Source organism: Pantherophis guttatus, chromosome 2, assembly GCF_059756535.1.
Source record: "Pantherophis guttatus breed Tessera chromosome 2, ASM5975653v1, whole genome shotgun sequence".
Taxonomy (NCBI): domain Eukaryota; kingdom Metazoa; phylum Chordata; class Lepidosauria; order Squamata; family Colubridae; genus Pantherophis; species Pantherophis guttatus.
Window position 1 is genome coordinate 118,171,751 of NC_142064.1, and position 15,748 is coordinate 118,187,498.

Genomic DNA, 15,748 nt, shown 5'->3' on the forward strand with positions numbered 1-15,748 from the left:
CCCGTAAGAGTCTTTTGGCTTGCCTGGGCCACATTGAGTGAGGAGAAATTATCTTGGGCCAAATATAAAATATATAATATAAATTGTATATATAAATAATAATCTTTCTTTATATATAAAAAAGAAATGATTATATATACAATATTATATATGCAAAAGAAGACAAATATTATATATATCTATATTCTCTCCTTTCTCCATCCATCCATCCATCTATCTTATCTATTTTCTGTAGAGCCGCATTATTAGCTGTCCAGGGCCACATACAGGCTGGGGATTGGACATGCCTGATTTAGCTCTTTTCTTTCTTGAACAGGTCCTGGAGAAGCCATGGATACCTCAGAGGCAGCAGCCACACAGGCTGAACTAGGCCACCTGAGTTCAGAAGGCCCTGAAGGACAGGCCACCGCTATCCCCATCGTGCTTACTCAGCAAGACTTGGCAGCCCTGGTGCAGCAGCAGCAACAGCAGCTTCAGGAGGCTCAAGCAGCAGCAGCGGCAGCAGCAGCTGCCGTTCAGCAGCAACAGCAGCAGCAACAGCAACAACAGCAGCAGCAGCAGCAGCAGCAGCAGCAGACGACCCCTCAGCATCAACTATCTGCCCACTTGCCTACAGAAGCCCTGGCTCCTGCTGATAGCCTCAATGATCCTGCCAGTGAGAGTAATGGCCTTAATGAGTTGGCTAGTGCAGTGACCAGCACGGTTGGGCTGTTACCTCCCACTCCCACAGAGAGTAAGTAAGGCAAAGATGACTGCCATTTTATTTGGCAGTGGCCTTTAAAAGCTTGTTTCCATTTGTAAGCAGAGGTGCCACAGCTCAGTGATGAGAGTTGTGATACCTCCCTTGCTTGAGATGAGTGTCTGAGCAAAGCTGTATTGCAGGGCTGTCAGATTTCCGGCCCATAGGCTGGATGCGTCACGCATTGGCCATGCCAGCAAAGGGGGGGAAAGTCCTGGTAACGTCATGTGACGTTGTGAGTTTGACACCCTTGCTGTATTGGGTATTCCTAGTGGATAAGCACAATTGTTCGATTATGGGATAATTTTATGTTCCAGCCCTGTCAAGGCATCTGTTACCCTTAGGAATTCTGTCTAAGGTGGGCCTTTTAGTTAAATCAGGACTTGGTTCTGTTGCCTGTATTTCCTTTCCAGTTTTAGACATGGATCAACATCTTTGGGGATCAGGGATCTCATGGAAGTTATTGAAATTTTTTCCCTCATCCAGGTCTTGCTCCTTCAAATACTTTTGTGGCCCCACAGCCTGTGGTAGTAGCCAGCCCAGCGAAATTGCAGGCAGCAGCTGCCCTGACAGAAGTTGCTAATGGAATTGAACCAGCTCCAGTGGTAAGAAAAAAATATTGGTAGGAATTTAAGGAATGAATTTACAAGTTTTCCAAAGTTCACCTTGAATTATCCATTCTTCACTAGAAACCAGAGCCTCCCACACAGCCTCCAAAAGTGGTTATGAAGAAGGAAAATCAATGGTTTGATGTGGGTATTGTCAAGGCAACCAACATGGTGGTGACACACTACTTCCTGCCGCCTGATGATGCACCTGCTACAGATGTGAGTGGCAAGAATATACTTAATATCACCTTAACTTCACCTTAAAAGATCCAAAATTTTGCTGCCACGTATCTTCCTATCCATTCCCATAATGGATAGGAAGATAATTGTGATGTCTTATTCCCACTCTCTTCTGTCCTCTGCAGGATGATTCAGGAACTACTCCTGATTATTCTCAATTCAAGAAGCAGGAGCTGCAGCCTGGTACTGCTTATAAGTTCCGAGTGGCAGGAATTAATGCCTGCGGACGAGGCCCTTTTAGTGAAATCTCAGCGTTCAAGACCTGTCTGCCTGGTTTTCCTGGAGCACCTTGTGCCATTAAAATCAGTAAAGTGAGAGCTTTTTCTGTTTTTAAAGTCCTGTTAATTCATCTCCCTATTTGGGTGGGGGTAATTGAATAATGTTTGTTGCATTTGTTGTCTCCCACTCTTGCTGCAATACTTTTTGGCTGTTGTGGTTTTCAAGCTTTTTTTGCGTGTTTCTAACACAGAGTCCGGACGGGGCCCACTTGACTTGGGAACCACCTTCAGTCACCTCTGGAAAAATCACAGAATACTCGGTGTACCTGGCCATCCAGAGTCCTCAGGCGGGTGAACCTAAGAGTGCAGCACCTGCCCAACTGGCCTTCATGCGGGTTTACTGTGGGCCCAGTCCTTCGTGCCTGGTCCAGTCAGCTAGTCTCTCTAATGCCCATATAGACTACACCACAAAGCCTGCCATTATTTTCCGCATTGCTGCCCGCAACGAGAAGGGCTATGGTCCTGCCACACAAGTTCGGTGGCTTCAAGGTGAGTGGCGGCTGTGATGGGACATTGGAGGGAGGAATGTAGCTTCAGGCCACATATGACTGGGAAGACAGGTTTTTTAAACTAAACCTGTCAACAAGATGAGGAACTGCTACCAGGTCTCAGATTCTTGTAAATATCTGCACACCATTCACTTTCCCATCTTGAGCCTTGGTTTGCAAATGAAGAAAACCTGCCATGTTGCCTCTTAGTTGCAGCCTGAATCTTTGTTGATATTTCTTAGGAGGAGGAGGGGGTAGAAGTAGGAAGGTCTCAGAGTTCTAGAATATTATTTTATTGAATTTAATAAGAATTGATGAATTGGTCAGATATTTCTGCCAATTCCTAGTCTGGGATGTATCATGTTTGGATTTTCTAATATGTCTAATAATCTTGCCATCTAGAGTGAAAATGTTTTTTCAGCTGGGACTGAAAATACATTTTCACTGTAGATGGCGAGATCTAGATGGCACTTGGGAGGATAGGTTTACTGAGTTCTGTGGTAGAGACATGCTCAGCAAGCCAAATTCTAATAGTACGACTAAAGGACTGAATATCAGAATAAAATTTCCCATTTTTTTTCACATGTCAGCATTCAATTGTATTTTATTCGTAGTTTTATCCCTATTGGATATCATGATTTAGAAATAACCAAGTTCACATTCCTGTAATGATTCAATTTGATTCAGGCCATGTTTTATCTTTGCCTTCAGTGTGTTTAATGTACTTTTTTCTTTACAGAATCCAGTAAAGATGGATCTATGACAAAACCAACCAACAAGCGGCCGCTTTCATCTTCTGATTTGTGAGTATTGATTATTTCAGTCTTCATGTTTCCTTTGTAGAGTTGTGGTGGGTTACGGAGGGAAATCTACATATATGCCCACTCATTTTGGGAGAAAAAATGCCTTATAAATTTTCGTTTGTGTTCATCGGAATATCTTGGGTCAGCCCTAGATTGAATAAAGGGTTAAATTACTAGTTGTCTATGCAGAGTGGAAGAGGGACCTCCAGCTAGAATAGAATTTATCCTATAAGCAGCCTAGCAAATCAAGGATGCTGCAGCAAATTCTCTACAGGAATAATGCTAAAGTTACAACTGTGGAGCTCAGCTGTTTGAAGCCGAGAGGCAGTTTGGTGTAGTATTTAAGATGTACTAGCTTAGAAACCAGAAGACTGAGTTCTGGATCACCTTTATGCATGAAAGCTGGCTGGATGACTTTGGGCTAGTCAGTCACACAGCCCAGACCATCTCACAAGATGGTTATTATGGGTAAAATAGGAAGAGGAAGGAGCATTAGGTATATTAGCCACTTTGAGTTGTAAATAAAAAAGGTGGGATGAAGATTAAGAAGTTGGTTCCTTGCTAGTACTGATGGAAAATGAAAATTTGAATGTTGTCAGTACTCTGGGCAAGAGCATCGCATTCATGGCCAAGCAGGAAGTTGGACCTTAAGTATTTGTTTTTCATCTTCCAGGAAAAGTGCTCCAAAGAAGCCCAAAGCAGATGGGCAGTGAAGGGAGTCACCAGCCGTCCCCTCTTCCTGCCTGCTCCACAGCCTCTGCCTGAACTCCCCCAGCCAGCCAGTCACCCCGTGTATGGAGGAAGATGGAATTGCCGAAAGCACATTTCATACACCATGGGATGAACTGTTGGGGTGGGGGGTGGGGTAGGGAGAAGAGACGCTGAGGCTCATGTGAGGGAGCCCAAAGCAGGGCCATCACTGTGCCATATCCCACCTAGGAAGGGGGAAGAAGGAATGGAATTCCTCCCTCACCCTCTGCTTACTGCCCCAATAACATGGACATTGATGTTTGGGGTGGGCTTGAGGGAAAACTTGTTATGGGGGGAGGGGGGCTGTTGGGTTTTTTTACAAGTTGCAGTTACAGGAATGAAGTTCTTTTGTATTCCCCTGAATCCTGTGTGTTGGGGGTAGGAGACTTGATCTCCCTGCCTCCAGTTCTTGCCTCTGTACAGACCCTCTTCCTCAGTTTAGTTTTTAGTGTCTGCGTTTGGTAATGGAGAGAAGTCCCTGCTAGTGGGGATTGAGAAGATGTGACATGGTTGGCCACAGATGCAGCTACTTTGAACATTGGAGGGAAGGGGCTCATGCTACAGCAGCTGTTCTAATGCTCAGCGCAGGGTGTTTGTGGCTTGAATCCACCCTCTTTTTTTCCCTGTACATGGAACAGCCCCTCCTTAGCAGCACAAGCCAGGTTTGTTTTCTCTCTTTGCTCTTCCTGCCTCCAGGCCACAAGGTGGCATGCTGTAGGCAGATGTCTTGCCATTCCTCTCCATTGTTTTGTATAAAACTTTTTTTAGGAAAAAAATGATTTGGGAGGGAGAATGTAGCTGATCCACCAGAGGCTTTTGGGTCAGAGCAAGGCTGGAGGGCGATATTCTTGATGGTTGACATACAAGTCTCCACTGTATGGGGTAGGAGTTTAGGTTTCTCTATAGAGAAAAATATGCCCCCTCCCCTCTTTCCCCCACTGGTTGTCTTGGGACATTCCACATAGGGGAGGGTGGGGAAAGCAACAGCTTACTCTGTAGAGTTGGGGGAGCTCTATGGAATACAGAAGAAATGCCTCCCCCCATGCGCACTGTTTGCTGTGTTGAGATTGGTAGACAAACTAGCCCTCAGAAAATACCCCCATGAGCAAACCTCTCCCTTGCTCTGTGCCCTGGTCTTTTGTATTATAGTATATTTCGCTGTGTCCCACTTTCCTGTTCAGTCCTTAAGATTCCTTCTGTCCTTCCTATATTTGACCCAATTTATTTTCCATCGAGACAGGAACAGCCCTCATAGGAGTTTACCCTGGCTATCCACCCTGACCTCCCCTTCCCCCCCTAGTGCTGCGTATCTGTCGTTTTTGTGCTATTTTGAACAATTAAAGACTTTTTTTTGGAAACAAGACTTGCTGTTTGGAAAAAGAGCTTTCCCTCATCATCTCCCTTCAACGTGTTTGTGGTCAAGTTTTCAATATATAGCCCTTTTCTCTATGAAAGGACTAGATAATGCCCGTTTTCTGTCACCAGAAAGTATCAGGTTGAGATTTATTTCCATGTTTGGATGAAGACTCTCCAACATCCAATCTAAGTCCTTCAATTATAAGGCGCTCTTTTCCAGAAGGCCACAAATCTTATCTTGGGATCCAACTATCAAAGTGGCAGGCTGCAGGGTTGGCAGACTTGTTACTGCACTATGGGGTAACTTCCTGTTCTTGTTCGTTGCATCATGTCAAAGATCTGCAGTGAAAAATCTTCCCATCTGCATTTGGGCTCATCAGCAGCCACACCGATGTGTCCCTTCTGGTGGCCTCGTCTCTAGGTGAACAGAGTTGAGCTGTGGCTCTTCAGGTACCCTGCGCTGAAATGAAACAAGGTGATGAGCACAAGTGAGAAAAGAGGTCTGATACATAGCGCTGCCTTGATGTAGGAATTGCTTCTTGTCACAAAGAATGTAGTCTTAAAAGCATAGGTAATACCTGTTGTGGCTGGAGGCAACATATTATTTAATAGTATTAATATTTTTTTCAGCCTAAGGCATTCTAACTGCCTTTAGCTGTTTCACGTATTGATTTTGCTAGCATATTTTGATGGCACACAGTTGGGTTATCCAGGAGTTATAAAAAGGAATAGCCATGCTTTAAAGCTTTTAAAATTGGAAATGGAGGGAATGCATTCCTTACGTTCTTCAGTACAGCCCGTATGGCCCATTCAAACACCTCCTGCACGTTGGCAGCTGTCTTGGCACTGGTTTCAAAGTAGGTAGCATCATGAAGCCTGCTCCACATTTCAGCTTCCTCTGAAGAAACCTGCTTAAAGACAGGATACCTTCATACTTTGCCCTCTTCCCAGTCCTGTCTGCAACCCTAAACTAAAAATAGAACCTACAAATGTAAAACCTCTTCCGTAGGTTCTGTATCTGCATCCTCTGCCATCAAAACCTATCCAGATTCTTCATTCAAGGCTCTGTTCCTCATCTTTAAAATACCCCTTCGTTCTTAAGTTGGGCGCTACATGAGCTTTTGCACAGTAGCTGCAATCTATCCTCTCACTGTGTTTGATATATACCTCACGGTTCTCCAGGTCAGTCTTGTTTCCAATGATGGCAATGGGAAAAGTGGGTTCTTCCTCTGGCTCAATCTGCAGCAAGAGCTGCTTGTGCCACTTCTCAAGGGCTTGAAAAGAATAGAGAGATGCGACATCAAAGACGAGCAGGCAGCAGTCGGATCCCCGATAAAGGGCCGTCCCCAGGGCATGGAACCTTTCTGTACCAGCTGTATCCCAGATCTTGAGGCAGGGAGAAAGAGAGAGAAGATCCGATTGCTCAAGTACTGAGGAATTTAAGTGGGCAAGATGAGAAAATGCATCATTACAGGATGAGCTAAATTTTCTTTGCCATGAACGTTTTAGTGCAGAATGAAAAGTTTTTTTTTGAAAGGCCCCATATACTTAAGACTGGTCAAGCTAGACCAGGGCTGTCAAACTTGCAGCCCCCAGGCTGGATGCATTGCGCTGGCCATGCCTACACCCAGTTTAGTGAAGGGGGGAAAAGTTGCGATACGCCACATGACAATGCCGTGACGACACAAGTTTGACAACCTTAAGATAGACCTCAAGACAATTAGCTGATATATTTACTTTAGGAATGTTACACCTTTTTTGAGTGCTCTAGCTTTCTTTATATTTTTAAAAATGAATGAAAGGTTAGCTTGTGATTCCAAGTTTTGATATTTAGTGATAAATTCTGGCATGTGGCAGTTGTTAATGTTAGCTCAGATAATGGTTACAACACATGTAATGAAAGTTTTGCTTGAACTGCTTCCTTTGCTTCAACAGCTATAAAGCCCTTAGTGTAAACTATAAGCACTTTTAAGTAGACCCATCTTCCAGAGATGGTGTATCATAACTTCCATGTGCCACAGCCAGTATAGCCAGCTAAGCTAGTTTAGATACTAAAGCTGAAGTTTCCAAGAATTGGGCTATTGCTTATTTGAGATTGCTATACTGTATAGCTGTAGAAATAAGAAAATGAAGGAAGCAAGTATGTTTACTATTATTTCTACAGGTGAAACTCAAAAAATTAGAATATCGTGCAAAAGTTCATTTATTTCAGTAATGCAACTTAAAAGGTGAAACTAATATATGAGATAGACTCACTACATGCAAAGCGAGATAGTTCAAGCCTTGATTTGTCATAATTTTGATGATTATGGCTTACAGCTCATGAAAATCCCAAATTCACAATCTCAGAAAATTAGAATATTACATGAAATCAATAAAACAAGGATTGTACATTGAACAATATCGGAGCTCTGAAAAGTATAAGCATACATATGTACTCAGTACTTGGTTTGGGCCCCTTTTGCATCAATTACTGCCTCAATGTGGCGTGGCATGGATGCTATCAGCCTGTGGCACTGCTGAGGTGTTATGGAAGGCCAGGATGCTTCAATAGCGGCGTTCAGCTCTTCTGCATTGTTCGGTCTCATGTCTCTCATCTTTCTCTTGGCAATGCCCCATAGATTCTCTATGGGGTTCAGGTCAGGCGAGTTTGCTGGCCAATCAAGCACAGTAATCCCATGGTCATTGAACCAGGTTTTAGTACTTTTGGCAGTGTGGGCAGGTGCCAAGTCCTGCTGGAAAATGAAGTCAGCATCCCCATAAAGCTCGTCTGCGGAAGGAAGCATGAAGTGCTCCAAAATCTCCTGGTAGACGGCTGCGTTGACCCTGGACTTAATGAAGTACAGTGGACCAACACCAGCAGATGACATGGCTCCCCAAATCAACACAGACTCTGGGAACTTCACGCTGGACTTTATGCATCGTGCCTCTCCATTCTTCCTCCACTCTGAGTCCTTGGTTTCCAAATGAGATGCAAAAGTTGCTCTCATCAGAAAAGAGGACTTTGGACCACTGAGCAACAGACCAGTTCTTTTTGTCTTTAGCCCAGGTAAGATGCTTCTGACATTGTTTATCGTTCAGGAGCGGCTTGACAAGAGGAATATGACATTTGAAGCCCATGTCCAGGATTCGTCTGTGTGTGGTGGCTCTTGATGCCTCAGTCCATTCCTTGTGAAAGTCCCCAACACTTTTGAATGGCCTTTTCCTGACAATCCTCTCCAGGCTGCGGTCATCCCTGCTGCTTGTGCACCTTTTTCTTCCACACTTTTCCCTTCCACATAACTTTCTATTAATGTGCTTTGATTCAGCACTTTCGGAACATCCAACTTCTTTTGCAATTACCTTTTGAGGCTTTCCCTCCTTATGGAGGGTGTCAATGATGGTTTTCTGCACAATTGTCAGGTCAGCAGTCTTTCCCATGATTGTGATTCCTACTGAACCAGACTGAGAGACCATTTAAAGGCTCAGGAACCCTTTGCAGGTGTTATGGCTTAATTAGCTGATTAGAGTGGGACACTTTGAAACTAGAATATTGAACCTTTTCACAATATTCTAATTTTCTGAGATTGTGAATTTGGGGTTTTCATGAGCTGTAAGCCATAATCATCAAAATTATGACAAATCAAGGCTTGACCTATCTCGCTTTGCATGTAATGAGTCTATCTCATATATTAGTTTCACCTTTTAAGTTGCATTACTGAAATAAATGAACTTTTGCACCATATTCTAATTTTTTGAGTTTCACCTGTATATCTACAGTACATCTAGCAGCTGAAGAATATTTCTAATGGCAAAATAATGCTATAGCGAGGACGCTTTTGTATATTAGAGGTATCTGATAAAATATGGATGTCTGTTCTGATAATATACATGCCTGTTCTGATGGAGATCACAGAGTCATACATGTACAGCACATTTTCTTTTTGTCTTACAAGTTGAGACAAGTGGAATGTTTCCACAAAAAATATTTAATGTGGAGCTTCTCAGTTCACAAAACAACAAAAAAGTTGAGCTTTGTTTTAACTTTTAAATATTCTGCCATCCACAGTTCAACGGTCACCACTGTGAGCACACTGAATACCTGATTAATTACTGGACTGTTGTGGGTTCCTTCCCCCTTCCCCCAAAACTATGGGAGTTTTTTACTTGCATTTCTTCTTACCCTTTATCATTTTTTGATATTCAGTCTGGCTTGCTGATACCATTTTGTTTGCGTGTGAGGGGTTATATACAAGATTCTCTTTTGACTATATAGTGTTTCATACAAAAGATAGGCTTGGTAACACCAAAGTTGGCTTATTCAATGATGGGAAGAGAACATTTACATTGATTAAGGCGTGTCAAAGGGTAGTCAGTAATCTGCCTTGTATCAGGCCTACCTGCACGATCAGGGTGCGGCCATCAATGTGTACTTCTTTGCTGAGGAAGTCCGCTCCAATGGTGGCTCTGAAACGGCTACTGAAGCGGTTGTTAACATACTGGTTCATCAGGGCAGACTTGCCCACCCTGTGGAGAAGGCAACACTGGCATCAGATCCTGAAAGCAGACCAGTTACCCATCCTCCCATTAATCAATAGATGACTGGTTGGTATCAAGGAAGAACATTATTTCCCAAGCTGTGTTGCATGAAGATTCAAGAGTACTACGATCACAGGAATTGTGGCCCATTGAGTTAGGCCCAGTGGGGAGAAAGGCTGACTATCCTGCTGAAGTTACTGACACTCCCAGTTAACCAATGAGCCACATTAAGCCAATTATTCTCAACCAACCTTCCTCAGAAAACTGTTGGGATAAAATTGAGAGATACATGCATTTTGGATGCCAAGTGCCATATATTTAATGATATAAATATAAACATATAGTAAATATATAGAAACTCGAGCCTCCCCAAGCTACTTCTCATGAGTTCTCATAATCCTAGCTAGCATGACTTCATAATTCCAAAGTTTGAGGCTATGATTTGGGGAAGGCTTGCAGAGAGAATGTCTGATAAAACGTAGGCAAGAATATGTTAAATTAGGTTGTCAAAAATAACATTTCTTTACAAAGTGTTTTAGATCAGGGCTCCCCAACCCCCGGTCCAAGCACCAAAACCAGTCCATGGCATGCCAGCAACCGGACTGTGCAAACAAGTGAAGCCCCATCCGCAGGATGCAGGCAGCATGCAAAATCATGCCTCCTCCGGTCCGTGGAAAAACCTTTTTCCACAGAACTGGTCCCCGCTGCCCAAAAGATTAGGGACCGCTGTTTTAGATAGAATACAGCTCTTATCTGAAAAAAGAATTTTTTTTTTAGTTTATTAAGATGTCTATAATATTGCAACAGCCAAATTATAATAGCAGAATCAGATGCAGAAGAAACAATTCTATTCAGAAAGCTTAGTTCAAAAGCAGATTTTGTGAAATTATGAATAATTTAAAACGTACACCTGAAAAAAAAACTCATTAAAAAAAATTTACTACTGCTTCCTCTGAGGATGAAGCATTAAAAATAATTTTAACTATGTTTCTTCCTGTCCCATCAAAACAAAAAGATCTTATAATACATCTATGTTTTCTTGTTACATTGTGAAACCTTCATGATGAACAGTACCAAATACATACCAATACATTTAGCAATATTGTAAACTTTCTGCTAAAAGAGGGATATGATCCAGTCAAATTCAGATTTTCTGGAGCCCTATTTATTTCAATAGGAGAAGCAATTGCATCTTAGTGCAAGAAATGCACTAAAGGCATTTTATCTTAAAAATCAACTAATTTTTAAATGCCACTTTAAGCACTTATAAGGAACACCAATTAGGATTTCAAGGAATTTTAGCATCCAAGAGAGTTATTTGTTTCTATGATCAGTAAAATTTTAAACTTAATTCTTCTCTGAAGTAAGTTTAGTTAAAATCAGTCTCTTAAATCGCAGATAAGTAGTTAGAATCTTGCACTTTCAGTATACTATTATACTCTAGTTCTATAGTAGAGGGACATAATTATGTATAAGCATGTTCCACTTTAGCTTTCTCAAACAGTGGTAGGATTTCCAGTATGGACTGTTGATAATTCAGAATATTATAGTCCCACCACACACACATACACCAAATTTGAGGGTTTTTATTGTAATGATGAATTTTGCATATTCACATCTCTTCCGCTGGGATATCATAACTCTCCAAAGCATCACCTTAGCTATTTGAGCTGGTCTTTAGATTCTTGGCGTTCTTCAAAATAACTTTCTGCTATTGCTAGAAACAAGCATGTAAATTTACTCAACCCTCTCAAAATAAAATCTTCCAAACACTAGGCAGCTTAAACACAGCACACACTGGTTTGTACAAAGAGCAGCATGTACCTACATAAGCTGAGCTCAAAGATTCAAGGAAGAATGCCAATTTAATTCCTAAGAAAAATCAAAAATTTCTTTGAAAGATGTCTGATCATTGATTATAAGAGAAGGAAGTAGCCTTTCAAATCCTAAATGGGAGAAGATAAAATGGTGCATGGGGCTAAAATTTATACAGCAAAATTAATAGGTCTGTAGAACTGCAAGACAAATTTTTGCCTAATTTTGTAACAGATATGAGGAGATTCATGGAATCTTTTAGAACATTTGGTACTGCTGCAGAGTTGTAGACTAGTATTCCTGAAAATTCTTCCCTTTCACTGTCATATTTGTTATGAAAAACTGAAACCTCTCTGCTTTCATCAATAGGATGCCCTCTATATACTCTTAATTATATTCTCATCATTTCTGGTGGGTTACCATGTCGTATGGGGCTGATAAGAATTGCCAAGTATAATATTTTCAACTCATGCAATTACTTCCTCCATTTAGATAGAGATTCAGTTGGGATACAATTCCACATCTCCAATAGCACATAGGGCAAACTCTGTGCAAAAGAATTAATGAATTCAACTTTGAGTCCTGATGTCATGCTGTGTTCATTAATTCTGTTGATGAACAAAGTACTAGATGATAATTTCAGCCTCCCAGGACACTCATTAGAAATCTCACAAGCATTCTAAGAAAAAGAAATCTTGAACAGCACAATTGAGCAAGAGATTGCTAAACTCACATCAAAAGATTTTTCCCAAAGTTTCAACAAATGCAAAGGTTTTTAACCCAATACAGCAGTTAATTGATGAGATACTTACAATTTGTCTCACCTTGTATCTGCATAATCCAACTTCCCACTTTCTTCCTCATTCCAGTTTAAATCCTACAGCAGTCTAACCTCTCTATGCAAGTGAGCTGTGGCTCACAAAAGTGTATGCCTTTTAATAAAATATGTTACTTGGAAAGGATGAATCCTCATGAGCACTGCAGGTGAGGTCATTTTAGTTGCTCCTCTTCTACTCCAGAAAGGACTCAAAGGGCGAATGATGCCAGGTTGGGTTGCTTTGCTCTTCTCTTTTCCTCCTGTGCGGTGCCTGTCCAGTGGCCCATTAATCTTCCTATCTTCCTCCTTTTTTTCCTCATTTATTTCCCTCCATTTTATTTTTTTATAAATAACTCTAGGTGACAAACACACCTAAGTAATCCTTCCTATTTTTCCCACAACAACAAACCTATGAGGTAAGTTTGGCTAAGAGAGAATGACAGGTCTAAAGTCACCCAGCTAGCTTTCATGCCTAAAGCAGGACTAAAATGCACAGTCCCTAGGTTTTTAGACTGGTGCCTTAACCACTAGACCAGGGGTGTCAAACTTGCATCATCACATGACATATTGCAACTTTTTGCCCCTTCGCTAAACCGGGCGTGGGCGTGGCCAGCGTGTGACACATCCAGCCGCAGGCTACGATTTTGACACCCCTGCACTAGACCAAACTGGCTCTCAATTTAGTCATAACATGAAGCATTTGTATCCTCTGGGATGAAGGGTTGAATACAACGTGGGATCACAGAAATTTAGTTGTAGATGATGTCATCAACCATCTAAAAGAGTCAGCCTTAACCCCTGCCATCAGCCCTTCCATCAGCAACCCATCTTTTCTTCATATGCCACCCAATCTCCTACGTTTGTTCTATTTCTGTGGGTCTTGCCATTTTCCTCCTCTGTCCACTCAAAACGCTTCTTTCTGGAGCAGGTTTGAGTTTGGGGGCTGTGCACCAACCTAATCCATGGACAGACAGAATTATCAGGTGCACCTGTTTTGCACAAACTGATGAAAGTCTATTTTAACCTGCCTCAGCTAGGACTGGGAATGAGAGGAAGACAATGTTATCAGTGGTGAAATCCATTTTTTTTTACTACCGGTTCTGTGAACATGGCAGGGGAAGGATACTGCAAAATCTCCATTCCCTCCTCACTCCAGGGGAAGGATATTGCAAAATCCCCATTCCCTCCCCACTCCTGGGTGAAGGATATTGCAAAATCTCCATTCCCACCCCACTCGGGGGCCAGTCACAGGTGGTATCTGCCAGTTCTCCAAACCACTCAAAATTTCTGCTACTGGTTCTCTGAACTGCTCAAAATTTCCACTACCGGTTCTCCAGAACCTGTCAGAACCTGCTGGACTTCACCCCTGAATGTTATGAGCATATACAGGTAGCCCTCAACTTATTACCACAATGGAGCCCCACATTTTTGTTGCTAAGTGAAAACATTTGTTCAGTGAATTTTGTCCCGTTTTAGGCCTTTACATGCCACCATTAAGTGCAGTCATTAAGTTAGTAACAAGTTTGTTAAATGAATCTGGCTTCCCCATTGACTTTCCTTGTAAGAAGGTCACAAAAAGTGAACACATGACCCCAGGACATTGCAACTGTCATAGTCAATTGCCAAAAGTGTCTGAATTTTGCTCTGGGGATGCCGCCACGGTTGCAAATGTGAAAAAACGGTCATAAGTCACTTTTTTCCAGTGCTGTTGTAACTTTGAACGGTCACTAAAAGGTACTGTTGTAAGTCGAGGACTACCTGTAAAAGATAAAGTCTGCCAGATAGGTTCAGGCTGTGCTTAAGAGTACAGGGAGGAAGAGCCCTCAGTCTTCAGATCCACTTCAGTAGGATAGGGAGGTGACCTCAGCGTCCCTCTTCCCTCTCCAGCTTCCAGAGCTGCGGCTTCCCTGAGAAGGCAGCAGGTGCCTTTACTTCAGCCTACACACCCACTCAGCAAACACAGGCTGGGCGTCCGGTTCCTGCGCGCTCTCCGGACTTTTGTCTTTCCAAGGGGGAGGGGGGTATGATGTCCGCGCGCCCTTCCCCCCCCCCCCCAAAAAAAAAGCTTCGTGCTGTCGGTGGCTTACCCTGAATTCCCAATAAGCAGGATTTTGAGGTGTGAACGTCTGAACATGGGGCGTCTCCGCCAGAACCTGAAAAAAGAGAAGTTGGGGGCTCAGGCGTTGCCACCTCACCTGGTCCGGGAGGTGGGGAGGGGGCTTCCCCCGGAATCCGGTCGCCCGTCTTTCGACGGCAGCGAGAAAGCGGTAGCCTAGAGGAAAACTTGAGGCGTCTTATTTTTAAAGCTCAATTTCTGTCGGCCCCCCCTTCCCTTCCCTTCCCCCATGGTGGCTCTCTTACTCCGAGAGCACCCGTCTGCCTTTTCGTTCCAGAATCTCCGAGGGAGGGAAAGTACTGCCAAAGGAGGTCGTTCCTCACAGTTTCCTCCCAGGAGCAAGAGAAGGTGCTTGCGAGCGCGCGCAACCAACCACGCCTGCCGCTGCTGGGATTCAGGGCTGAGCAGCGGCTCCCTGACGAAATCCCCGGGGTTTGTCCTTCGGCGGGAAAAGGGTTTCTCCCAGCAGCCGATAGCCTGGAAGGAGCAATTGGCCAAAGGGGGAATCCGCTTGGATCGTCTTGTCTGCTAGAGAGGCTGCATTCAAAACCTATTTCCAGGCCTCAGTATCAGGACTTACTCCAGGAGCTCTGAGAGGGGGAAGAACGTTTAAATAGCTCCTGAGCAAGTGCAGACTACAGGTAGTCCTCGACTTACAACAGTGCATTTAGTGACCATTTAAAGTTACAACAGCACTGGGGGAAAAAAGTGACTTATGGCCATTTTTCACACGTATGACCATTGTAGCATCCCCATGATCATGTGATTTTGATGCTTGACAACTGGTTCATATTTATGACGCTTGCAGTGTCCTGGTGATCACCTTTTGTGACCATCTGGCAAGCAGAGTCAATGGGAAAGCCAGATTTGCTTAACAACAGTGTTGCTAACTTAGCAATTGCACTGATTCACTTAACAAATGGGGCAAGAAAAGTTGTAAAATGGGGCAAAACTCAAACAAATTTCTCATTTAGCGACAGAAATGTTGGGCTCAATTGTGGTTGTAAGTCAAGGACTACCTGTACTTTCTTTTGTCACTTGGCAGAACCAATCTGTGTTCTAAATAGTGTGCCATTGAGCCAACTGAGACATTAAAGAGGAATGGTGGCCTCCTGGTCACTTGTTTGAAAATCCCTTTCTTGGAAAACTGAACACCACTCCTAAATCAGGATGCAGTGAAGGATGGTAAGAAGCTGTTTGATCTGAAGGAAGGTCCACAG

At 43.0% G+C, this 15,748-nt stretch overlaps 2 protein-coding genes across 8 annotated transcripts in view; one reads left to right on the forward strand and one right to left on the reverse strand.

Moving 5' to 3' along the window:
- Positions 1-5,267, forward strand: part of HCFC1 (host cell factor C1) — a 24,691-nt gene extending 19,424 nt beyond the window's left edge. For all 5 annotated transcript variants that reach the window (XM_087886565.1, XM_034434226.3, XM_087886567.1 and 2 more), the window contains exons 20-26: positions 317-733; positions 1,226-1,344; positions 1,429-1,566; positions 1,713-1,898; positions 2,057-2,354; positions 3,093-3,156; positions 3,830-5,267. In XM_087886565.1, the coding sequence (XP_087742691.1) occupies positions 317-733; positions 1,226-1,344; positions 1,429-1,566; positions 1,713-1,898; positions 2,057-2,354; positions 3,093-3,156; positions 3,830-3,869 (1,262 nt within the window). In that variant the 3' untranslated portion in view covers positions 3,870-5,267. The remainder of the gene's footprint in view (positions 1-316; positions 734-1,225; positions 1,345-1,428; positions 1,567-1,712; positions 1,899-2,056; positions 2,355-3,092; positions 3,157-3,829) is intronic.
- Positions 3,274-15,748, reverse strand: part of LOC117675515 (ras-related protein Rab-7a-like) — a 19,319-nt gene continuing 6,844 nt past the window's right edge. Inside the window, exons 1-6 of one of the 3 annotated variants that reach the window (XM_034434230.3) lie at positions 14,774-14,902; positions 14,500-14,565; positions 9,642-9,768; positions 6,430-6,648; positions 6,045-6,170; positions 3,274-5,722 (exon numbers count right to left, since the gene is read on the reverse strand). In XM_034434230.3, the coding sequence (XP_034290121.2) occupies positions 5,639-5,722; positions 6,045-6,170; positions 6,430-6,648; positions 9,642-9,768; positions 14,500-14,546 (603 nt within the window). In that variant the 5' untranslated portion in view covers positions 14,547-14,565; positions 14,774-14,902 and the 3' untranslated portion in view covers positions 3,274-5,638. Of the gene's footprint in view, positions 5,723-6,044; positions 6,171-6,429; positions 6,649-9,641; positions 9,769-14,499; positions 14,566-14,607; positions 14,632-14,773; positions 14,903-15,748 lie in introns of those variants that run through there. The other 2 variants (XM_034434229.3, XM_087886569.1) reach the window with 2 other exon arrangements.